The 20,077-nt window shown below is 43.2% G+C and overlaps 1 protein-coding gene across 1 annotated transcript; it reads right to left on the bottom strand.

Annotated features, from left to right (window-relative positions):
• Positions 1-3,108: 3,108 nt before the first annotated feature.
• On the bottom strand, positions 3,109-5,271 carry MELLADRAFT_24530 (uncharacterized protein; the record flags this gene model as incomplete). Its single annotated transcript, XM_007404949.1, has 9 exons — positions 3,109-3,296; positions 3,411-3,467; positions 3,567-3,744; positions 3,828-3,938; positions 4,029-4,256; positions 4,329-4,640; positions 4,741-4,809; positions 4,880-4,961; positions 5,048-5,271. Coding segments are annotated over 9 exons (1,449 nt in total), but the record flags the coding sequence as incomplete, so codon positions are not given.
• Positions 5,272-20,077: the final 14,806 nt, after the last annotated feature.

Genomic DNA, 20,077 nt, shown 5'->3' with positions numbered 1-20,077 from the left:
CCCAAACCCTTAGGGCAGCAGAACTATCTGCGATCCTAAGGGAGGTGCTTGGTGATTTCCTAATGATGTAATATACATAAAAATCACAACTCCAAATTAGAATGGAGGAGGCTGTTGTTGGAGAGTTGTTGATCGTCAATGAAGGTAATCTCTTCCTCTGGGTTCACGGTGTCCTCCTCTTCCTTTTACTTGCCTTTCTCTTTCGGCCTCGATGCAAGTACAGCCTGTTCGCCTAGTCCCGGGGTCGACGGCGCCTCTTGCGCTTGGGCTGACTTGCTTACTTCAGCGGCTGGCGTCTTTGTCCCTTCTACTACCCTCGAAGGTTCTTGTTTACGAGATTTTTTGATTGTTGCTTGTTCAGACGTCTGGCTAGGTTCTTCGTCTACAACTAACGACTCCGTTCTGGGTCTTCGTCGTGGCATTTGTGGTGGCTCTTGGTGCGCTCTTCTTTGTTGGAACAAACTACATTCGTGTAAATGATTAATGTTTTCTTTCTGTCTTATTTAGAACAATACAAATTTGATAATACATAATGCATTTTGTACATGTCTATTTACTCACTAACTTTTGTACATGTCCAAACCTAAACACGTGATGTAACACTAATCCTACTTTATCAACCCATCCGGACTAGGAAAAAACTTTCTTTCTCTCTCAATTAACTATTTAGAAAGTTTTTCCTCACAACATCTCTTATCATCTCTATTCTCCGGATCATTCTGTTATCCTGTTCATTGACTGATATTAGCTGTTGTTTGGTTTGATCAAGGGATCTGAAATCCCTTTATTCTTCCCCTCTCGGCTTCCGCCTTGGGATCAAACGGTATGTGTCCGTACGTTGCTCCAAATGCTTGGAGCATTGTCCTGCCCAACGTTACGTCGTTACGGTTGAACGCGTCTACTATGGTGAGCCACCATCTGTTCCGGCTGTCTAGTTGCTTGTCTTAACACGGAAAGGGAAATTTTTTAAAAAAAATTCCATCTGTCAGATTACTGTACTCTTGACGTGTCTGTCTGGATTAATTTTTAGGAGGGTTGTTCATCTGCGTAGGGAGGGGTAACCTCTAATTTTCCCCTTCCCCGCTTCATTCGACTCCTCTTTTCTCCGGAAGTTCCCACCTCTAGCTGTCTTGACTGATGTCTGCCTCTTTCCTCTCCTTGTAATTAGCTCCAGTAGCTTCGACTTACGTTGGCATTGATCACTTGGACATGTGGAAATCCGACCAACGTTCTTGGATCTTACGGGAAACTCCTTGGGGGTACAGCTCGGCATTTAGCTCTGGCAGGCCTCGGCATTGCCGGTGGATTCTTCTGAACCCGCACCAATGTGCTTGTAATGTGATGGGGGATGTAGCAACGAAAGCTCGGTATATAGCTCCGGCGGGCCTCGGCGTTGCCAGAGGACTCTTCAGAGTCTGCACCAATGTGCATGCGGTGTTATGGAGAGTTTTTCGCAAGTGTGTGTGGTAGCGGAATGTGAAAGAAAACGGGGGGGATCGGATACGGCTTATGAAAACTGAGATTGTGTGTGTGGATGAGAATTTACTAAAAAGGTTCTTCTTCAACTTACTGCTCATCATATTCTTTTCCCCTGTGTTTCTATCACCTCCTCCGCTTTCCTCTTCGCTCAGTTTGCTGCTGGCTTCCGTTGACTCCTTCTCCATTCTCACCTGTCCAAAAGGACAAATTAAACCTGCTGCCTCTACACCGCTGACCATCCCGGAGTTGGTCGGAGCTTCGCTGACTTCCGCCAACGCTTTGTGGTTGCTTACAAATTCTATTTCTTCTTTGGCTGAAAGTAAGTCTGGCGCGTCTTCCTCCTCGATACCGTTCTCGTTGCGGGTTATTTGATTCCGCTCTTCGTTTTGATTTCTAGACCGGCTTCAAAGTCTGGGTCCTGACTCCCCGTTGCATACCGCTTCCTCTGCTCTTCTCCGTGACTCTGCTAGCTCTTCTAAGAATGTTACCATCTCTTCTTCTTTTTGCTTTTTCTTGGTGTTCCTTCAAAGATTTGTTGAACTTCTTTCTTTTCTAAACTCTTTTTGATTGTACGATTTGAATGTTCTTCCTTGTTCCGCTTTTTTGAATCTGTGTTGATACCTCAAGGATTAACTGGATAAGAAAATGGTTGTTAATAACAACAGATAACAAATTCTGAGCACCATGTCAATATTTGTGTAGCACATCGACGTGCACACACAGAGGGTTTTGAAACAAATCTCAAAGTCTTTTGGTCGGATTTAGACTGAGATTGCCGTTGAGCACCCTTTGTGAATAGTGATTTATTCAAAGGATTTGCGGAATCCTTTGTGGTCAGCAGGAGTCAACTGACTTTCAACCTCCCAGGTGATAAGGGGAAGATGTGCTTGTTGTGGTACCTCTTTGATGGGTCTTTACAGGGTCTAAGGAAAGTCTTTCGTGTGTGCACGTCGACATGCTACAAGGATATTTACATGGTGGAGAACTGAATGTGCTTCCGGGAATAGGATGTGCAGAGTTCTTCGGCCATCGAGCGTGTGATACAGGAGGTGAATTTTTCCTTCGCAGGACTGGGAAAAATTCCCTCTCGCACGCCACGTTGGTCGTGCTACTAGCATATGCTTGTAGCCGCTACAACACGCGCCCCAGCCACGGAACTTGCTGCCAAGTCGTGCCTTGGTTGGCTGCATCAAAGAACACAAGAATGAGAAGAGTTCAAGGTGCTTGATATAGCCTGAAACAGGCAGTAAGCCAACCACAGATAGATTCTCAAAGAAGTCAAGGTAGAAATGTAAGACTTGAAGAAGGATGTGAATCTAAAAGAGCTTGAAATTAAGCTTATGAGGGTCACATTTTTATCGCCCAGTCTAGTTGTATTTTGAGATATACACTGAATATTGATACAATTTTCAATGATGCTTTATATAAGTGGGAATATTGGAATCAAGAGAAAATATTCAGCACGAAAACACAGATATTCCGTTATATGCTTCATTTCATCTCCATGATTGGTCGGTTAACTGTCGACCCTAAGGGAAGCTTGTGGGTATTGAGACCTATTTCAAAATGGGTCATGTTAGGATGTTCGAGGGGAGACCGACTTTTCTGTGATAAATAAGGTGACCTTAACTGACCCCAACCAAAGAGATTGAAGATAGCCCATCTCATTCGCATAAAGTTCGTCAGGTGAAAGCCGACGAACCACCAGACCAATTCGACATAACTGCATTGTTGAATAGAAGTTTCAGTGATCTTTAAAAATTTGATGAAGTGCAGAAATTGTGAAGAATGAATTTGGGTAACAGACGCGAAGCATTCTAGACCACGATGTTGATCTACCCATTTAATCATTTCCGTTGCTGATAAAGAATGCAAGCTGGATCAGTTCATTTGTGGATTATGCTTTATGAATTGAGCTTCAGGGGGTTCACGTTTAGGAGCAGTTTCAGGTTGTAACAAGAACATTATCAGAAGCCTGGTAGAGATCCCTGAATGCACAAGTGACAATCGAGTTTAATACGTGAAAGATTCAAATCAGTTTGCATGTATCTTTCACCTATCTCGAGTTTGTTTTATGAGACACTAACCTATATGATAATGTCCAACAGCTCCGACCCCATCAAAGTAAGCTGCATTGGTCATCAAACAAGTAGGGTCCGATACTGAAAAGGTTTGCATAAAGATGTGGGGTGGGGAGTAGTCTTTGCTCGGAAATAGTTTGACTGTAGGAAGAAATTCGTATTCAGGTCTATGATACCCGGTAGCCTGCCGTCATTGGAATGATTAAAGACAAATCAGAATACCCATTTATCAATCTTGGTAGTCGGTAAAGCTCATTTGAGACCTACGTCAATTATAACATCTGCTTTTAGTATTTCTACAACACCTGAATCGCCTGGTTTACTTGTGCGATCAGTTCGCACATTCAACTTGAGTGCTGTAGGTAAAATTTCTGATAGCTAGTAGGTTCCAAAGTTAAAAGCATATCCCGTATCAGATTGAGCGATCAGATGTCCATTGAGCTGAATCATAGCTTGTGGATAACTTACGTCTCCTCGGATATATCTTGCCCTACCAGACCGAGCATGTTGAAAGAATATATCATTGACGATTGGAGTATCGGAGTAAAAACGCTGATGGGCCGGTGCAAGATGTTTGAGATTTCCGTAATGAAATCTCACGAGAGCACTTTCGACCCAAGCTCCGACAGAATTCTGGAGTCTTCGTGGGCAACATCCCAGTAGGATGGATAAAAACCAATTTCGAGGAATAAACCACTGCGAAAGTTCAGACTAATCATCAGCTTCGTGTAAGATGTAGGATAAGATATATATGAATGAGATGTCTACTTTATCTGAGCGGGCTAGAAGATTGACTTCAGCCGCGTTTGAGTTTACAGCTAATTCAGCAGCTTCTACTCCACTTGCACCACCTCCAATGATCACAACTCGCTTTCCCTTAAGATCTAATCCATCAAGCTTTGAAGAATGAGCCACTGGTCCAGTGAATCTATCTATTCCTAATCCTTGAATTGCCTTGGGAGGTCCGCAGGTTCCAATGGCTACGATCACGGCATCGAACACCCCATCATGTCCTTCATCAATTGTCCACTGAGTTTTCCCGTCTGGCAGAATCCGTCTACGTACATCACGGACTGCATACTGTGAGGTAGCAAGTGACAGATAGCGTAAGTATAGTGTTATTGAACGGAAGGAACGCATACATCTTGTTCGAGATCAAATTTAATCACTAAGCACTCACATTGAATTTAGTGCGAGACTCGAGACGATAAAGCTCCCAAATACGTGTAATCTCAGATAGAATCTCATGCTTTGAAGCCAAAATAGAAATTTCTCAGCTTAAGCAAACCTATAAGTGAGGCAAGAAAATACAGACATACCTGTTTGACTGGAAATCCTTGAGACCAAATGACAGCAGGATGAAATCGATAAAGCAAAGAGTTAAGCTGTAAACTCGAAGTTCTGAATCATGCATGAAAAATAATTTAGATGACCATCCCTCCTGATGAGGACCCATATTTCAGTAAAGAAGGAAAGGAATGACAAACTGGTTAACAGCAGCCCAAATTCCCCCTAACTTTGGTTTTTGTTCATAGATTGTCACCTCAAAACCATGAGATACAAGATGAGCTGCACTAGATACACCAGTGACTCCTGCTCCAATAATTGCGACTCTACCAAGTGGTTTTTCAACCTTTGTTTTGATAAACTCGACCACAAAGATTCGACAAATGATAAATTGGACCAATCCATAAAGGAAATAAATCGATTCGGCCCATAAATCTCTGTTGAAGGGTTTTGCATTGTCTCGTTCGGCTAGACAAATGGAAACGATCAGTAAACAGATAGCGTCATATCGAATGGTAAAGAGAAACATGAGGCAAACAAGCTGATTTTAACTGTGTCATTTCCAAGTTCAGAAGATTCAAGTGCGAAGAGAAATACCTGGGAAACTAAATTTGCGATAGAAAGATACAAAGGAGCGAGCAAAATCGTACTCCACGATTGATCGAGCTGACTAAATAACCATCCTATCTCTCTGATTCTTCGCCTCATGAACGTGATAATGAGCTATTCGCCTAGCAGGGTACATCCTCAGTCCGCTTACTTGCTCAAGCGGCAAGTACTGTACTATGATGTGCCACAAAATGGAGTGAAAGACAAGTCTCAGATCGCTCGACGCGATAGGACCGGAACGATATACATATCCGCGTGTAAACATATCGTCCCTCATATTGGTAAATTGCGAATAACGCTCTGAACAAGAGAAGTGTGAAGATAATCTGGCGGAGAAAAACTGTACCCTGGACGGAAGTTATCGGTAAAATTGAAAGGCAATCATATCAAAGTTAATTAGGACAAATTCAAAATCCATGCAGCAGTCGTACATCCATCTGGCGATGATAACTCACATTTTCAGAAAGCTCAGTTTTCTGGTTTGAACATGAAGATATCGAAGCTATGTATCATGTCTTTATCTTTGTGTCTGCGTTAGATAATTGCGGTCTTCATCGGTGACTTCAGTCTCGTTCTCCTTCATTCATACCTAACTGTGTTTCGCGCACCCCGTCAGATAATTGACATATGCATATACAAAGCTACACCTTACATGTTTGACCAACTGTGGATACTTGCGAGGATTGGAGATGTCTTTTCTCTCGTAAACCACAAAACTGCACGGGATAAGATCAATTGCCCGGCCGGGAGCCATCGAGGAACTTTCTACACCACAAGTCCAACGATTCACACCGATGTGACTATGTACAATCTCGATCATGAAACCAAATGGTTGGGCTGTTGGTCGGCTGGAGCTTAACACCTAGCGGAGCAATATGAAATCAAAAGCTGTCTTTGAAAAAAAAAGGCAGAGAGTGGCTCAGTCCATCCATCAGGAAAATATTTTTCCTCGTCATTACATTTTGAAGTTGCTGAAAGACTTTGGTATGTACAATATCTTGACACAAATGGACGCAAATGAAGCCTGATGATCTGATGAGATGAACATGTATACTTTTTATAATTTGGCCTTCAAATTTTCGTATAACGGTGAATATAAATTGAGAATCGGATGAACATAAATGAGTCCAAACATTTGTACACAAGTACCACATGACTGCGTCATCAAAAGCAATCCAACAAGATATGTATATGAGTGTTTAGAACGGTAAGTACGTCGCAACCGCGCAAGGGGGTGCAAGGTGGCCTTCGGAGTCATAATGAAACCAAAAGCCTGATGACTGTGGGCTAAACAACGTGAATGACTGGGCAACAATCAACGTGTATTGCAAATACCAGACAGGAAGGGCGAGATATACAATTCCACCCAAAGCCTGCAGCATTCACGAAGCCGCCACGATGCTCTACAATAACCTGCTTCGGTATTAAAACCTTGTAGCATGAATTTTTCTGCATTTGGGATGACCGCTACGCGTTAGCCCTGTGCAGGTTATTTGAATAAGATTAGGGATGCACAGGTGATATGATAAGAATCACGAGTTGGTGCTTAGAGCGCTAAGGGCTGATGAATCACGTAAGAGTCATGAGAATAAAAGAGGCACCTATTTGAAAATCACCTGTATTCATCATAAGCAGATCTTTTAATCATTTTTAAACATACAATAATCACTTCCACAGCTTAAATCACGTCACTCAATAGTAATAATTACATCATAGGATTACATCAGAGGGATTATGAGGGATTTTGTCAATTTTCACCAAACAGATCATAGGTAGAAATTCCAAGGTCACGTTTTGAGTCCCACAATAAATCAGGGTGGGAGGAATTGAATTGGTTGGGATAAAAGTGTGATGCACCCAAATCCCACGCAGCATGAGGCTTTCAGAGGCATTTTGAAAAGATATTTGGATGAGTGAGCTCAGCCTGGATGGTTTGAACATTGCACAAGTCTAACTTGAGGTTGACCATTATCATGAGCAATGATTGAGTAGTGCACGTAGCAGACAGTAACAGCAGTGGAATTTTCCCTGCAGATAATGTTTGACGTGGTAGGTCCTCAGATGACAGTCTGAAAATCCCAGCATCACTGGCAAGTCTCTTGGCTTTGCTGGTGGCTACAAGTCTCCACTCATACACCATGTGCGCTTCATCAACTACAATTAGTAATGATTGGACCTGAAAACTTTGTAGTTGGGTGAGCCACAGCCGTCATCTTTGAGACTTTGGCCCCAAGTTTGCCCCATTTGATGTTTTTGAGATATTTATTGGGTTGTGTGAGATATTGGGAATCTGGCAAGGAGGGATTTTTGGCAGAAGGCCTGCACATATTTTTCATCATCAGGCCAGATGGCCTAGATGCGCGAGTCATGTGAGGAAAGACAATCTTAAGTTTTGGTGAAAAGGACTGTCGCATCTCACGCAAGTTTTTTAGATTACTCGCAAGTACATTGTTTGGGCTGGCCAGTACCAATGCCTCATGAAACGCTCAGCTGCAAAAAGCGGTAGAGGGGCGGGAGCGGAGCGGACCGCCCCGCCACCGCTCAAAAAAAACCCGGGAGCTGGCTTACCCAATCCGCTAACGCTGCATCTGTGGGAAATCCCGCAGAGCGGATCACGGAATTAGCGAGGCACCGTAAAGTTCCGCTTCACGCTCCCTGCATAGAGCGGTATGCAGCGTTAGACCCATGCAGCCTGACAGATATCAAGATTGATCATCCTTCAGGCTGCATTTCCACCCCAACCATCACCTCAAATACCTCGCACGGCCACCAAACACCTCCACCAACCTCTAGCAGATGTTGATTTCCAACAAGATCCACCCCAACAGCTCAGCAATACCCTTTTTCCGTCAGTCAACACACCTAAACAATCTCTGGACTTCCTCAAACAATCAATGCCCCCTCTCCAAATTCAAAATCTCCTATTTGAAGACCGACATGACACAATCTACCCCTTCCCTTGTTTGCACCAGCCGATCATACCCTCTTTCAGTCTATATAAGGTGAGCGTTTCCTCAATCTTTCCTTTTGATTAAGGCAAAATTGATTATCAACTTTTTTACAAAGATTTCTGAATTCTAACCTGTACCCTTACCTTTTGTTAAACTCCGTGCTCATTATTATCAATATTAATAGTATTACAATGGCTCATTCACAATCTAGACTTGCTATTCCAGCTTCGATCAATGGTCCTAGTCTTCGTCCAAGAAGCCCAACGGGTCCTAAACCGGGATATGTCATCCAATCCCCTGATTCGCAAGTTTCTGTTCAACGTCCAATTTCTAGTGAAAGTGATTTACCGGACCTGGATTTAGACTTACCATATGATCCGAAAAGTTCTGGAATTGGCTCTGATACTTCGGTTGTAGAGGTCACCAAAGCCAAAGACTTTCTCAAGGTGCTCTCAAAGAAAAAGAAGAAGAATCAAAAGTCGAAGAATCGTGCGAAGGCTGAGGGTCGACCGAGAGGTTCTGGTGCCTCAGCTAGCCTACCTCAAGGGCCACTGTACCTGTGCGTATTCATTTGGGTTTTCATTTCCACTTCAATCTCTCTATCATCATTCATTCAAGTAACAGCTGATAGTCTTGTCTCGTCTATTCCAATCACCGTAGATCGGGATACCGGATGGTGTTGATGTTAACCAGGACTCCGATGTTGAGGTGGTTGAAACCGAAGGTGTCAAACGCGGTCCAGTTCGACTTGCCATGTTGTTAGAGTACTTCTATCCACCCATTCATGTGAAAAATGAGGTCAGTCATGTGTTTCACTTCACTTTCACTTTATTTTTCTCTTAATGTTGTTTCTCATCTCTTTTTGACTTTCCTATCTTCTATGATTGTCGTTTCCTAGACTGGTGATGATCCGCGAGGATATAAGTGTCGATGGTGTAACAGTGTATTCATTTGTGGCTTCCATACTTTCTATAACATCTACGCCCACTGGGATGGTGGTAAGGGTCGAGCCTCTTGCCCTCAAAGAGCTCGTGCCATACGAGCAGGATGTGTCCTTCCTCTCACTTGGTCTCAAGAGGAAGCAGCCAACGCAGCGGCTTCAAGTGAATCAAATGGCCAACTCACCCTCGACGCATTTCTATCATCTTTGACTTTCAGTGTTGAATTATGCAACACGGTCTTGGTGATGTGGGTATTGAAACACGCCCTCCCTTTCAATCGCTTCAACGACATCCCCCTCCGCGCTGCTTTCAAGCTTGCTAACCAACGTGCCGAATTACGGAGTCCGACTTGGGCAGCTGGTGTAGCCAAGAAGTTGTACTGTAGCTTGAGATCAGCGGCGATAGCCTTGGTATATGTAAGTTCCTCTACTTATATCTTTCAAACATTCTAAATTCTGACTGATTCGATTTGATCTCAGGAAAATGCAAGCAAGTTTTCTTTGGTCCACAATGTGTGGACCACCAAGGGTAACAGGTACGCCTTTATCGGGGTTTCCACAAACTTCATCAATGCCCAATGGAACTATCAAACGATCCATCTTAGCCTCAAGCTAGTTGCATGGAACAAGCTTGGGTACTTACTGGCACAACCAGTGGCTCGATTCCTCATAGCACATGGTCTTCATAAGAAGATAAGTCTTTTTATGAGAATTTCTTTCACTTTTTTGATTGGTAACCTTTTCTTTTAATCTTTTCTTTATTTCTTTTGATGAAATGTTAGGCCAGACAACCGACTCTGGATCTTCCAACAATACAATGGCTCGGGAGATGGAGATTATGTTCTCCAAATGCAACAACCAGGCCAATTGGGACTCTGCCAAGAACCACGTTCGCTGCTATGCCCACAAGCTTGGGTTGGTGGTCAAGAAGGGACCCAAGGTGATCGGCTTGGCAGCCGGTCACATTAAACCCACCACACTTCCCCATTTCTCTGTTCCTGTTCCTGCGGTGGTTTTGAATGACGATCTCACCAACGATGCCATCGACTATGATGCCTCCGATGATGAGGGCAATTTAGTCACTCAACCCGGTCATTGCAACTCACCTGATCCCGTTTCAGATCACAAGGACTTCAAAGATGATTTGTCTTATGATGATACCCCAGTCGATGGGTGTATCGTTGTCGAAGGTGCAATGAAGGTATGATACCTTTGCTTCTGAAATACTCACACTCTCATCTAACATCTCAAAACCCCACTGACCTCCAACTGTTTCTTTCTCTTACAGTTAAAGCATCTCAATGCTTTGCTTACTCGGAGCAACGCCAGACAAGGAGAATTTAAAGCAAGAGCAGAGCAGATGGATTACCACGGACCTGGACCTATTGCTGGATGGGGTGTGCGCTGGAATATAGATCTGGCTATGTACTCTCACCTGGTGGCTGCGCGCAATGTAAGTCTATTCCATTTTTCATTTGTAAAGATATGGACTGACTGGATTCAATGATGTCTAGGTGGTGGATTCAATACTTATCAGTGATCGGAAGTGTAGATATTATGAAGGCATCATGATGTCTATGGATGAATGGGATGCAGTTGATTCTCTATGTAAGATATTAGAGGTGAGTCTTTCCCTAACCTTTTCTTTGTTTTGTCCTTTCCATTATTTCATGTTGCTGAATCAGTTGATATCTTTTGATTTCAGATATTTTGTGCCTCAACCAAACGCTTCAAAGGTAATACTGCATCGGGCTTGATGCTTCTCGCAGAGTATCTCCGAGTGAATGAGACTCTTTTGGACATTCATAACAAGACTTACTTCCCATCCCTTCAAGCCATGATTGATGTGATGTTGGCTCAGCTCAAGAAATACCAAGCTGAAGCGGTGGCTGCTGATGTGATAGTACTGGCAACTATCCTGAACCCAAAGTACAGACTCAAGTTCTTTGATCTTCATTACCCAGAGCACGCATCACGAGCTAAGGAGCTCATTGAAGAGCTCTTCAATTCAAACTTGGAAAGTTGACCAACTACTCCGGAACCCTCTCCGTCTCCACTTAACTCTACTGCTCACGAGGCATTCGATCAATTCGACATCTTTACTTCTTGTTCCAGTTTTCAATCAGCTGAATCAATTCGAGCGTCTGAACTCGATACCTATTTGCAAGGCAACGATCCAATTGTCCCTGGTCAATCACCATTGGAGTGGTGGGAAGTCAGTTGTTTTTTTTACTTATCGACCATCATCTGAAATATACACTGACCAATCCTTTCCTTCCTTGACTTCTTACAGGCAAACTCTTCCAAATTTCAGGTGCTTGCTTTGTTGGCCCGCAACTACCTTTCAATTTTGGCCACATCCTGTTGTGTAGAACAAACCTTTTCATTGGCGGCTGATATCGCCGTTCCTGGACAAGGTTCTTTGAAACCAAAGACCATCTCACGTTCAGTTGGAACCAGGGAATGGCTGAGAGGTGGTATCACAACCGATGACCAATTCTCTGAAGCCCTTTCTTACCTGGCATCCTTTGAAATACACTCGAAGAAGAAGAAACAACCCATAGTATTGTTATGACTGGCTCAAGGGTTCTGGGGACGAGGGTTTTGGGATCTCTACCAGGTTCTTATCTTGTTATGCAGATTGTCGGATAAGGAGAAAAGAGGAAAGTGTACAACGTGGCAAGTACAAGTTGGTCTAAACTGTGACATGTGCCAATGGGCCTTTCACCGCCTGTTACGTAGATGAAATCATAACAGTATCCCCCCTTTTACGCCCAAGCTCCCTCTTGAAAGCTCTGCGTACCTCCCCGGGTAGCATTAAAAAACCCCGTAGGGAAAAAGCTTACCCTCTCACTTTTTTCTCTGTGTCCTTTTGTGTCTGTTTGCTGCGTTGGGAAATTTTGTGTTAAATTGGTCTAATAATTCCTTGCTGTTCTTTAAATTGACTTCTGGCTCCCATGAATTGTTTTCCGCGCTAAATCCTTTCCAACTGACTAAGTATTCTCGTTTGTTGTATCTTTTGCGGCAATCAAGTATGTTGTAGACTTCCCATTCTTCTTCGTCGTTAATTTTGATTGGTTGAGGTTCAGCTTGATGTCTTCCGTTGATGGTATCTTGAGAATGTTTCCGTAATAATGACACGTGGAAAACTGGATGCACTCCTTTCATGGAGAGAGGTAATGTCAGTTCATAAGCTGATCGTGATATTTTCTTAATGATATTGAAAGGGCCCAGCCATTTGTGGTCCAGTTTTGGGCTTGGCCTCGTCGTTGAAATGTTCTTGCTGTTGAGCCACACTTGATCGCCTATGTTCCAGTCAGGTGTTGGTCTTACATCTTTGTCAAATTGAGTTCTCATATTTTCCTGTGCAACCTCTAAGCATTCAGTCAGCTCTTCTTGGACTTCTTTCAGTAATTTCAATCTTTCCTCTACCGCAGGTAGGCATTGTTCGCTGGAGGGTATACCACTGAAGTTTGGTTCGAACCCGTAATTAGCTTTGAACGGTGATACTCCTGTCGACGTGTGATCTCTATTGTTATAAGAGAATTCGGCTATTGGAAGTAAGCTGTCCCAGTCGTCCTGTCTGTAGCAGATGAAGTGCCGAAGATACTGCTCTATGACCTTGTTCACAATTTCAGTTTGTCCGTCCGTACGAGGGTGGTATGCTGTTGAAGGGTGAAGTCGTATACCCAGTCGTTTGTCGAGTTCTTGAGTTATTTGCGAAATGAATATGCTTCCCCGGTCTGATGTGATGGTCTTGGGCGTTCCGTGGAGCTTCCATACGAACTTGATCATCAAATCGGCGAGTTCACCTGCTGACATTGTCTCTCTGCAGGGTATAAAGTGACTCATTTTTGTTAGTCTGTCAACCACTGTCAATATGCTGTCGTTGTTATTTGATAGGGGTAGACTTGTGATTAAATCATAACTTATGTCTGTCCACGGCCCTGCAGGTATTGGCAGGGGTTCTAGAGTTCCTAGCGGTTTCTTTGTGCTTGTCTTAGTTCGTAAGCATGAATCACAACCATCCACGTATCTGTTAACGTAAGCTTTCATGGATGGCCAAAAGAAACTCCTACGGATTAGGCCTAAGGTTTTAGCTCTACCTGGGTGTCCCGCTAGAAGGCTGTCGTGTCTGCTTTTCAGTATATGTCTCTTGATGTCTTCGTCTTCAGGTACTTCGATTCGTCCTTGATTGTACAATAGTCCATCCTTCACTTCATATTTCTTTACCGCTTGTTTCAATTTTGTCGATAGAGGGTTCTGTACTGCCTCCATAAGTTCTTGTAATCTTGGGCTTTTCTGGTTTGCTTTCTTGATAAGGTCAATGATTTCGGTGTCGTTGAGTATTGGATCTTGTGGCTCGGTGTCCTCAACTCCTAAAATATCAACCTCAAACCAGTGATCAGCATTATCAAGTTCAATGTCTTCATTATCAAAGAATGATTCGAAACACGCGAGATCTGCGGTGAAAGTTTCTGGTCCTATATTTTCAGGTCTGATCATTTGTCCAAAGGTCAGCTTCTCTTTGCCAGTTGGGGCTAGGTCGGGGCGTCTGGAAAGGGCGTCTGGTTTGGTGGCTTGGCGACCGGGTCTGAATTTTATTTGAAAGTCGAAACACCCAAGTGTCTCTGCCCATCTGGCCTGTCGTCGAGTCAAAGCTTTCGTGGTCATAAATGTTTCAAGATTTCTATGATCAGTGTAAACAATAACCTCCAACCGGTTTGGATTACCTTCAAGGTAGTGTCTCCACTCTTTGAAGGACGCGACAATCGCTAATAATTCCTTATTGAAGATTTCATAGTTGCGTTCTGCTTGTGCTAAAGATCGTGATAAGTAGGCTACTGGGTGTATTTCGCCATCCACTTCGCACTTCTGTGATAACACCGCTCCCAATGCGAAATCTGAGCAGTCACATTCCAATACAAATGGCTTGTATGGATCAGCAATTTTCAAAATCGGGGCTGACGTGAACACGGTCTTCAGTTTATTGAACGCAAGTTCGCAGGTGGTATCCCATATGAAAGGAGTTTTGTCTCTGGTAAGATTGTGAAGGGGTCGTGTCGTGCGTGAGAATTGGTCAATAAATCTTCTATAGAAGTTAGCGAATCCAATGAATCTTTGTAGTTCAGATACGTTGCGGGGTGCTGGCCAGTCAGATACGGCTTTGACTTTAGTGGGATCCATTCTGATTTTATTCTTTGATATAAGAAGCCCGAGGTATTCTACTTCTTTCTTTGAGAATTCGCATTTTTCCGGTTTAAGCCATAATTGATGCTTAGTTAAAACGTCAAGAATCTTATTGACAACTCCTTCATGTGTTGTTCCTTTCTTGGTGTAAATCATTATGTCATCTAAAAATACGACAGTATCCTTTCCAATATGACCCAATAAGATATCCTGCATGAAGTACTGGAAATATCCAGGCACTCCTGTTGGTCCAAATGGCATTGTCAGGGGTGCGAATTGACCTTCCTTACAGATGAAAGCCAGCTTTTCCTCATCGCCTTCGTAAACGCGTAAGTTTCCATATGCGTTGCGTAGATCGAGTTTGGTATATTCGTCGGCATCGAGGAGGCTGTCCACCAGATCCATGGTGAGAGGCAGCGGATACTTATTTTTCACAGTCAATGCGTTGAGCTTCCGGTAGTCAAAGCACGGTCTCAAGTTCCCGTCTTTCTTGCCGGTGAATAGAACAGGGGCGGCCCAAGGAGATGTTGTACGGCGTATTGTGCCATTAGCTAATCCGGTGTTGATCATTTCCTTGAGGACGTCGCTTTCTGCCGGTGATAAGGGTATTATGCGGCTAGCTTGTGGCTGTGCGCCTTCAATCAATTCAACTTTGAAATCATACTTTCGTCTTGGCGGGAGGTGTTGTGCTTGCGACTTCTTGAACATATTGAGATGTCGATGGTAACAGCTAGGTACTAACTCCTCGACCGGTTGGTTTGGAGTTTTCTTCTTTTCGTCAGCTGCCAATCGCGCCGAAGTCGACCAGGATGTCTTGGCGGCTGCAATGTCAAGGGGTATGCTAGAATTCAAGGGAAAAATGGGCTTGCCAGCTGCTTCACGTGGGTTAAAGAGTCTAGGCAAGTCGAACTCACATTGCGGGGGCTTAAACGTATTAGAAACAATACTCGCCCCCTCGTCACAGTTCCTAGCGTGCCCTGTGGGCTCCATTTTTGGGCTTTCGGGGTTCTGTTGCGGACTCGACGAGGCTGATATAGCAGCCGCAATCTCGTGGTCTTGGTGCGGTTCTTTGTGTGTGTTGTCTTGTGTCTGGTTCGTTGTGGTAGCGTCGGTATTGGGCTGTAAATTCAGGAGGGAATAAAGCTTGCCAGTCTTTTCTTTAGGGCTATGGGTGAAAAGATCGATAACAGACTCACTCTGCGGGGATGTTAACGCATTATGTGTAATGCACATCCCCTCGTCACAATTCTTAGCGTCCCTCAGAGGCTCCAACTCGGGATACGTCGAGGGTGGTGTCAGATCGGACGACTCCGCTTCGGTGGAGGCAGTGATTAAATCAATGTGTATTGTCTTTGTCTTCCAGTCAATCATATGGTAATTATCTTGTATCCAGGGAATGCCTAGGATACCATCGTAGGTGTTCTTGAGGTCAATGATGATGAATTGGGTGTCGTGCTTGTCATTGTTGATAGACAGATTGATTTCGTGGGTTGAGCTAGTTGCTGATCCGTTGAATCCAGTGACGGCTCGTGAAGTTGGCGTCACGTATGGTAGTAAGTTTGCTTGGAAGGCAAATGCTTCTCCCAACACGTTGTGAGTGGCACCCGAGTCAATCAAGAGTCAAGCACGGGGGTTCTTAAATGGAGTGGCTTTGGGGTCATGGGACAAAGATAGTGGAACACAGTGAAATAAGTGTGGATCATTTGTATTGCATTTTACAACTGTACTAGCTCCCAAATCTATTGTATTCATGATAACCCCTTTGCTCAAGCTAGGCACTTCCTTCAGGCTTGAGCGCCTCCATTTTTTGACATGTCTGCTCTACTGCTTCCTTCTCCACTTTCACTCCTCTCTTCACTTCTACTGCTAAGCTCAGCTAATTTCACTTCTAATTCGGCAACTCTTGCTTTGTATCCTCCCTTTCCTTTTCCAGATCTGTCATTTTTTCGATTAGGGCAAAAAGTGGAGATGTGTCCCTGTACATTACACCTAAAGCAGGTTCCAGTACGTAATCGTCTGGCTTTTTCGTCGTCAGTAAGTCTCGTGGATGACGCCGAGATGTCCATAGCGTTAGGGTCGCGGACAGGGTTTGGTGGTGCAACAGATGTATCAGCGGATCCATGAATCTTGTTGTCTAGTTTGATAGCGAGATTCGAGATTTGTTTGATGGATTTGAACTCTTCTTGGACAAGGACCATGGCTACTCGGATATCACGCTTCAATCCTTGTTTGTACTGGCTGATCAGGGTTGAAGTTTCCCAGCCAGTGCTTGTAGCGTACAGATTAAACTCGTGAGTGTATGCAGCAACTGTGGACTTCTGAGTGAGGGATCTGATTGCCTTTTCGGCTTTGGATTTCTTCTCAGTGTCGAAGAACATTGCTTTGAAGTTTTGTACAAACCGCTCGTAGGTGACAGTATGAGCGGTTTCGGCGTCGAAGAGCTCAGCGGTAAGCGGTTGGGCCCACGCACTCGCAGTCCCGGTAAGGTAAGAGAGGGCGAATACGACTTTCGAGCGGTGTGGAAATCAAAATCAATGATCATTTTTTTTAACATTACTTGTTGATATTCATTTGATCAAGGATTTAAAGTTATTTAACAGAAAAAAAAAGAAAAAACTATATCAATCTTATATTTTGGGTTTTGTCTTCAAGTGCTCACTCATTTATATTATCTTGTTTTTGATATCAATTCATTAGATCAAGTTCACAATCATGAGCTACAGAATTATTCAAAATTAAGGCTCAAGTTTCATTACTCATCTCAGACTGATCAGGCTTACATTATTTTGATTATGGTCTATTAGATTCAAATCTGGTACTTTTATTATTTTATTACTCATTTCTTCATAACAGAAAGTCTACATATAAGCAAACAAAACAAAATACACAAAAGAAGACATAACTCGAAAATAGTCCTTTAATATTCAATAAAGTAAAGAATACCTACAGTCCAATTAAAATGAAGGTGTCAGTATTATTCATGATCACGATTAGGGTCCAAAGTCAAGATTTAAGATTAGAAAGAAACAGGAATGACATACCAAAATAGAAGGCTGAGATCGAAATTGAAGAGGTTGATTGATGAAGGTTGTAGTTGAAAAGGAGTTGAGATCGAAATTGAATCAGTTCAATAGATCTAGGGTGTGATTCTGAAGATGAGAAGGTGGAGAAGATGTGATAAAAGACTTACTTGAAGGTTAGAGTGTTGAGTTAAGATTGGGGGTGGTAGTTGAAATTGAAGCTCTAGATCGAAATTCAAAACTAAAAGTAACAACAAGAAGTAAAGTAATGATGTCAGTATCAGGAAAGTTATTAAAAGAAGGAAGCTAAGAAGAAAATCAAAATTGAATTCACTCAAAGGATCCAAAATCGAAATTGATTGATTGATTTAAAACACAGTCCAGAATCAAAATTCAAACAAGCAAAGCCAAGATGACCATGAGGATGATGCGATGAGATCGAGGTGGAGAAGGAGATTAGAGGTTGGCATTGATTGAATAAGTGGGGAAGATGAAGCAGATATTAGTATTGAATGAAAGAGAAGAGGAAAGTGGAGAAAAATTAAAGGAAACTTACTGTGATGTGATTAGAGAAAGGAGGGGAATGAGTTGATGATGTGATGCCGGGTGCGATCGGGGGAAATCTTAAATAGATTGGTTGGGGCAAATGATGTGAAAGCAACGGTTGAAGCGAAGGTTGTGAGTATATAAGGAGGGGGGTTTCTAGCGAATGGAATAAGGATCCTATCATCCTATCAGATATGTTTTGATTTGATCATCGTGTTCGTGTGTGTGTTCTGTTTTGTGATCGAGTTCCAGTGATCAATTTAAAAGGTCTTGAAGAGTTTCTTTTTTCAATCTCGAGTGTCTTGTGTGTGTTATTAAGATCAGATAAAGTGTCTTGAAGAGTTTTATTGAGTTTAAATAAGGCTATTGAGAGTCTTGAGAGTGATCTATTGTGTTCTTGAAACTTGCTGAGTCCAGAGCGTTAGTGTTATTGATATTGAAGTCTTGATCGGTTGCTGAGCTGGTGTGAAGACGTTGGTCTTTATTTTTATTATTATTTTTTTTATTTTGTGTTATCTGTGTCACTGTTTGTGAAAGCTCAAACAACTCGGGGCCAACCCTGAGCACCGGTTCGAATCCCATCCTTTCAACAAATTCGCCAATTTTGAAAAATCCCTTTCTGGAAATTCGACTTTGTCAATTATTCGAAACAATTATAAATTGTTAAATTTGGGGTCCGAGTACCAAATTTCTGGAAAATCCCCGCCGCCGACAAAACCATCTCCCCCCTCTCCAATTGTAAAAGTACACTACGGACTCAAAATCCGAAAGTAGTGAAAAATCGAAATTTGCATAACTCCGGCTATAGACGTTGTGTAGGCGTGTACTGTACATCGCCAGACTCCGCCAGACCTTGCGCATCCATCTACGGGATAAACAAAGTTTGACGGGAAAAATTCGTGAAGATAGAAAATTGTTAGATTGCTCTGGTTCTTTTCGAACTGCAACAAAAGGTTGAGGGCAGCTTCACCGCACCCGTAGTTTCATCCGCTCTCACGAGTGGTGATTCTTACCCTCTCCGGCTCAGCCTACGCTACACTGTGTAGGAGTTCTACAGCGGGTGTTTTGAAATAGATAAGGGTGAGCCATCATGTACAGCTGTACCTGACTGGCGAACACCTCTGCTGGTCCGCCTCTAGCACCGTTAAACTTATCAGGCACTGAAACTTTGGGTCCCTTCAGGATGTTTGTAATTTCGGGATGAGCTCCAGATGGGCTAGACGTCGCGGGATTGGTCACATCAGGGTTGGTGTTACGGCCCGCTATCATTGCTTCTAGACGTTCCTCCGCTTGTCTACCTCTCGCTTCTGCTTGTTCTCGCAGTTGACACTCTTCAGCGAGGGAGTTCTGAAGTTCATTGAGCTGGCGTTGAATGGCTTCCATGGCTACTGATTCTAATGCAGGAGGATGTGGGGTAGAGGTAGGATCAACAGAGTTCGAGGAAGATTGGTTCACGCTGATGTACGAGTCGTTCAATTCGGATTCGACGTCGTCTTCTGTGGGGATTCTGTATGAGGGAGACGTGGTTGTGGTGTTCTATAAGGTATAAGGTGTTTCGGTGGAGTGAGTTCTAAATAAGAGATTCTGGGATGATCAATCTGGAAATTCTAGGTTTAAGGTTTCAAGTTTATCCGAGTCGAGGTTCTGTGAGGTTCTGAGTGTATCTATATCAAGTTCTAATCTTATCAATCTTATGCGGGGTTGATTTGCTGGTATTCGTGGAGTTAGATCGTCTTAGTTCTAGTTTAGTTCTAAAATTCGATTCTGGTATTCTGGTTCTGTCCGTTTGTGAATTCTGTAACGCTCGTCGATGAAAGATCCGACAATATGTTATGACTGGCTCAAGGGTTCTGGGGACGAGGGTTTTGGGATCTCTACCAGGTTCTTATCTTGTTATGCAGATTGTCGGATAAGGAGAAAAGAGGAAAGTGTACAACGTGGCGAGTACAAGTTGGTCTAATCTGTGACATGTGC

The sequence above is a fragment of the Melampsora larici-populina genome (genome assembly GCF_000204055.1).
Source record: "Melampsora larici-populina 98AG31 unplaced genomic scaffold MELLAscaffold_3, whole genome shotgun sequence".
NCBI lineage: Eukaryota > Fungi > Basidiomycota > Pucciniomycetes > Pucciniales > Melampsoraceae > Melampsora > Melampsora laricis-populina.
Note: the sequence above shows the minus strand (reverse complement) of the source record. Positions and strands in the feature narration are given on the sequence as shown.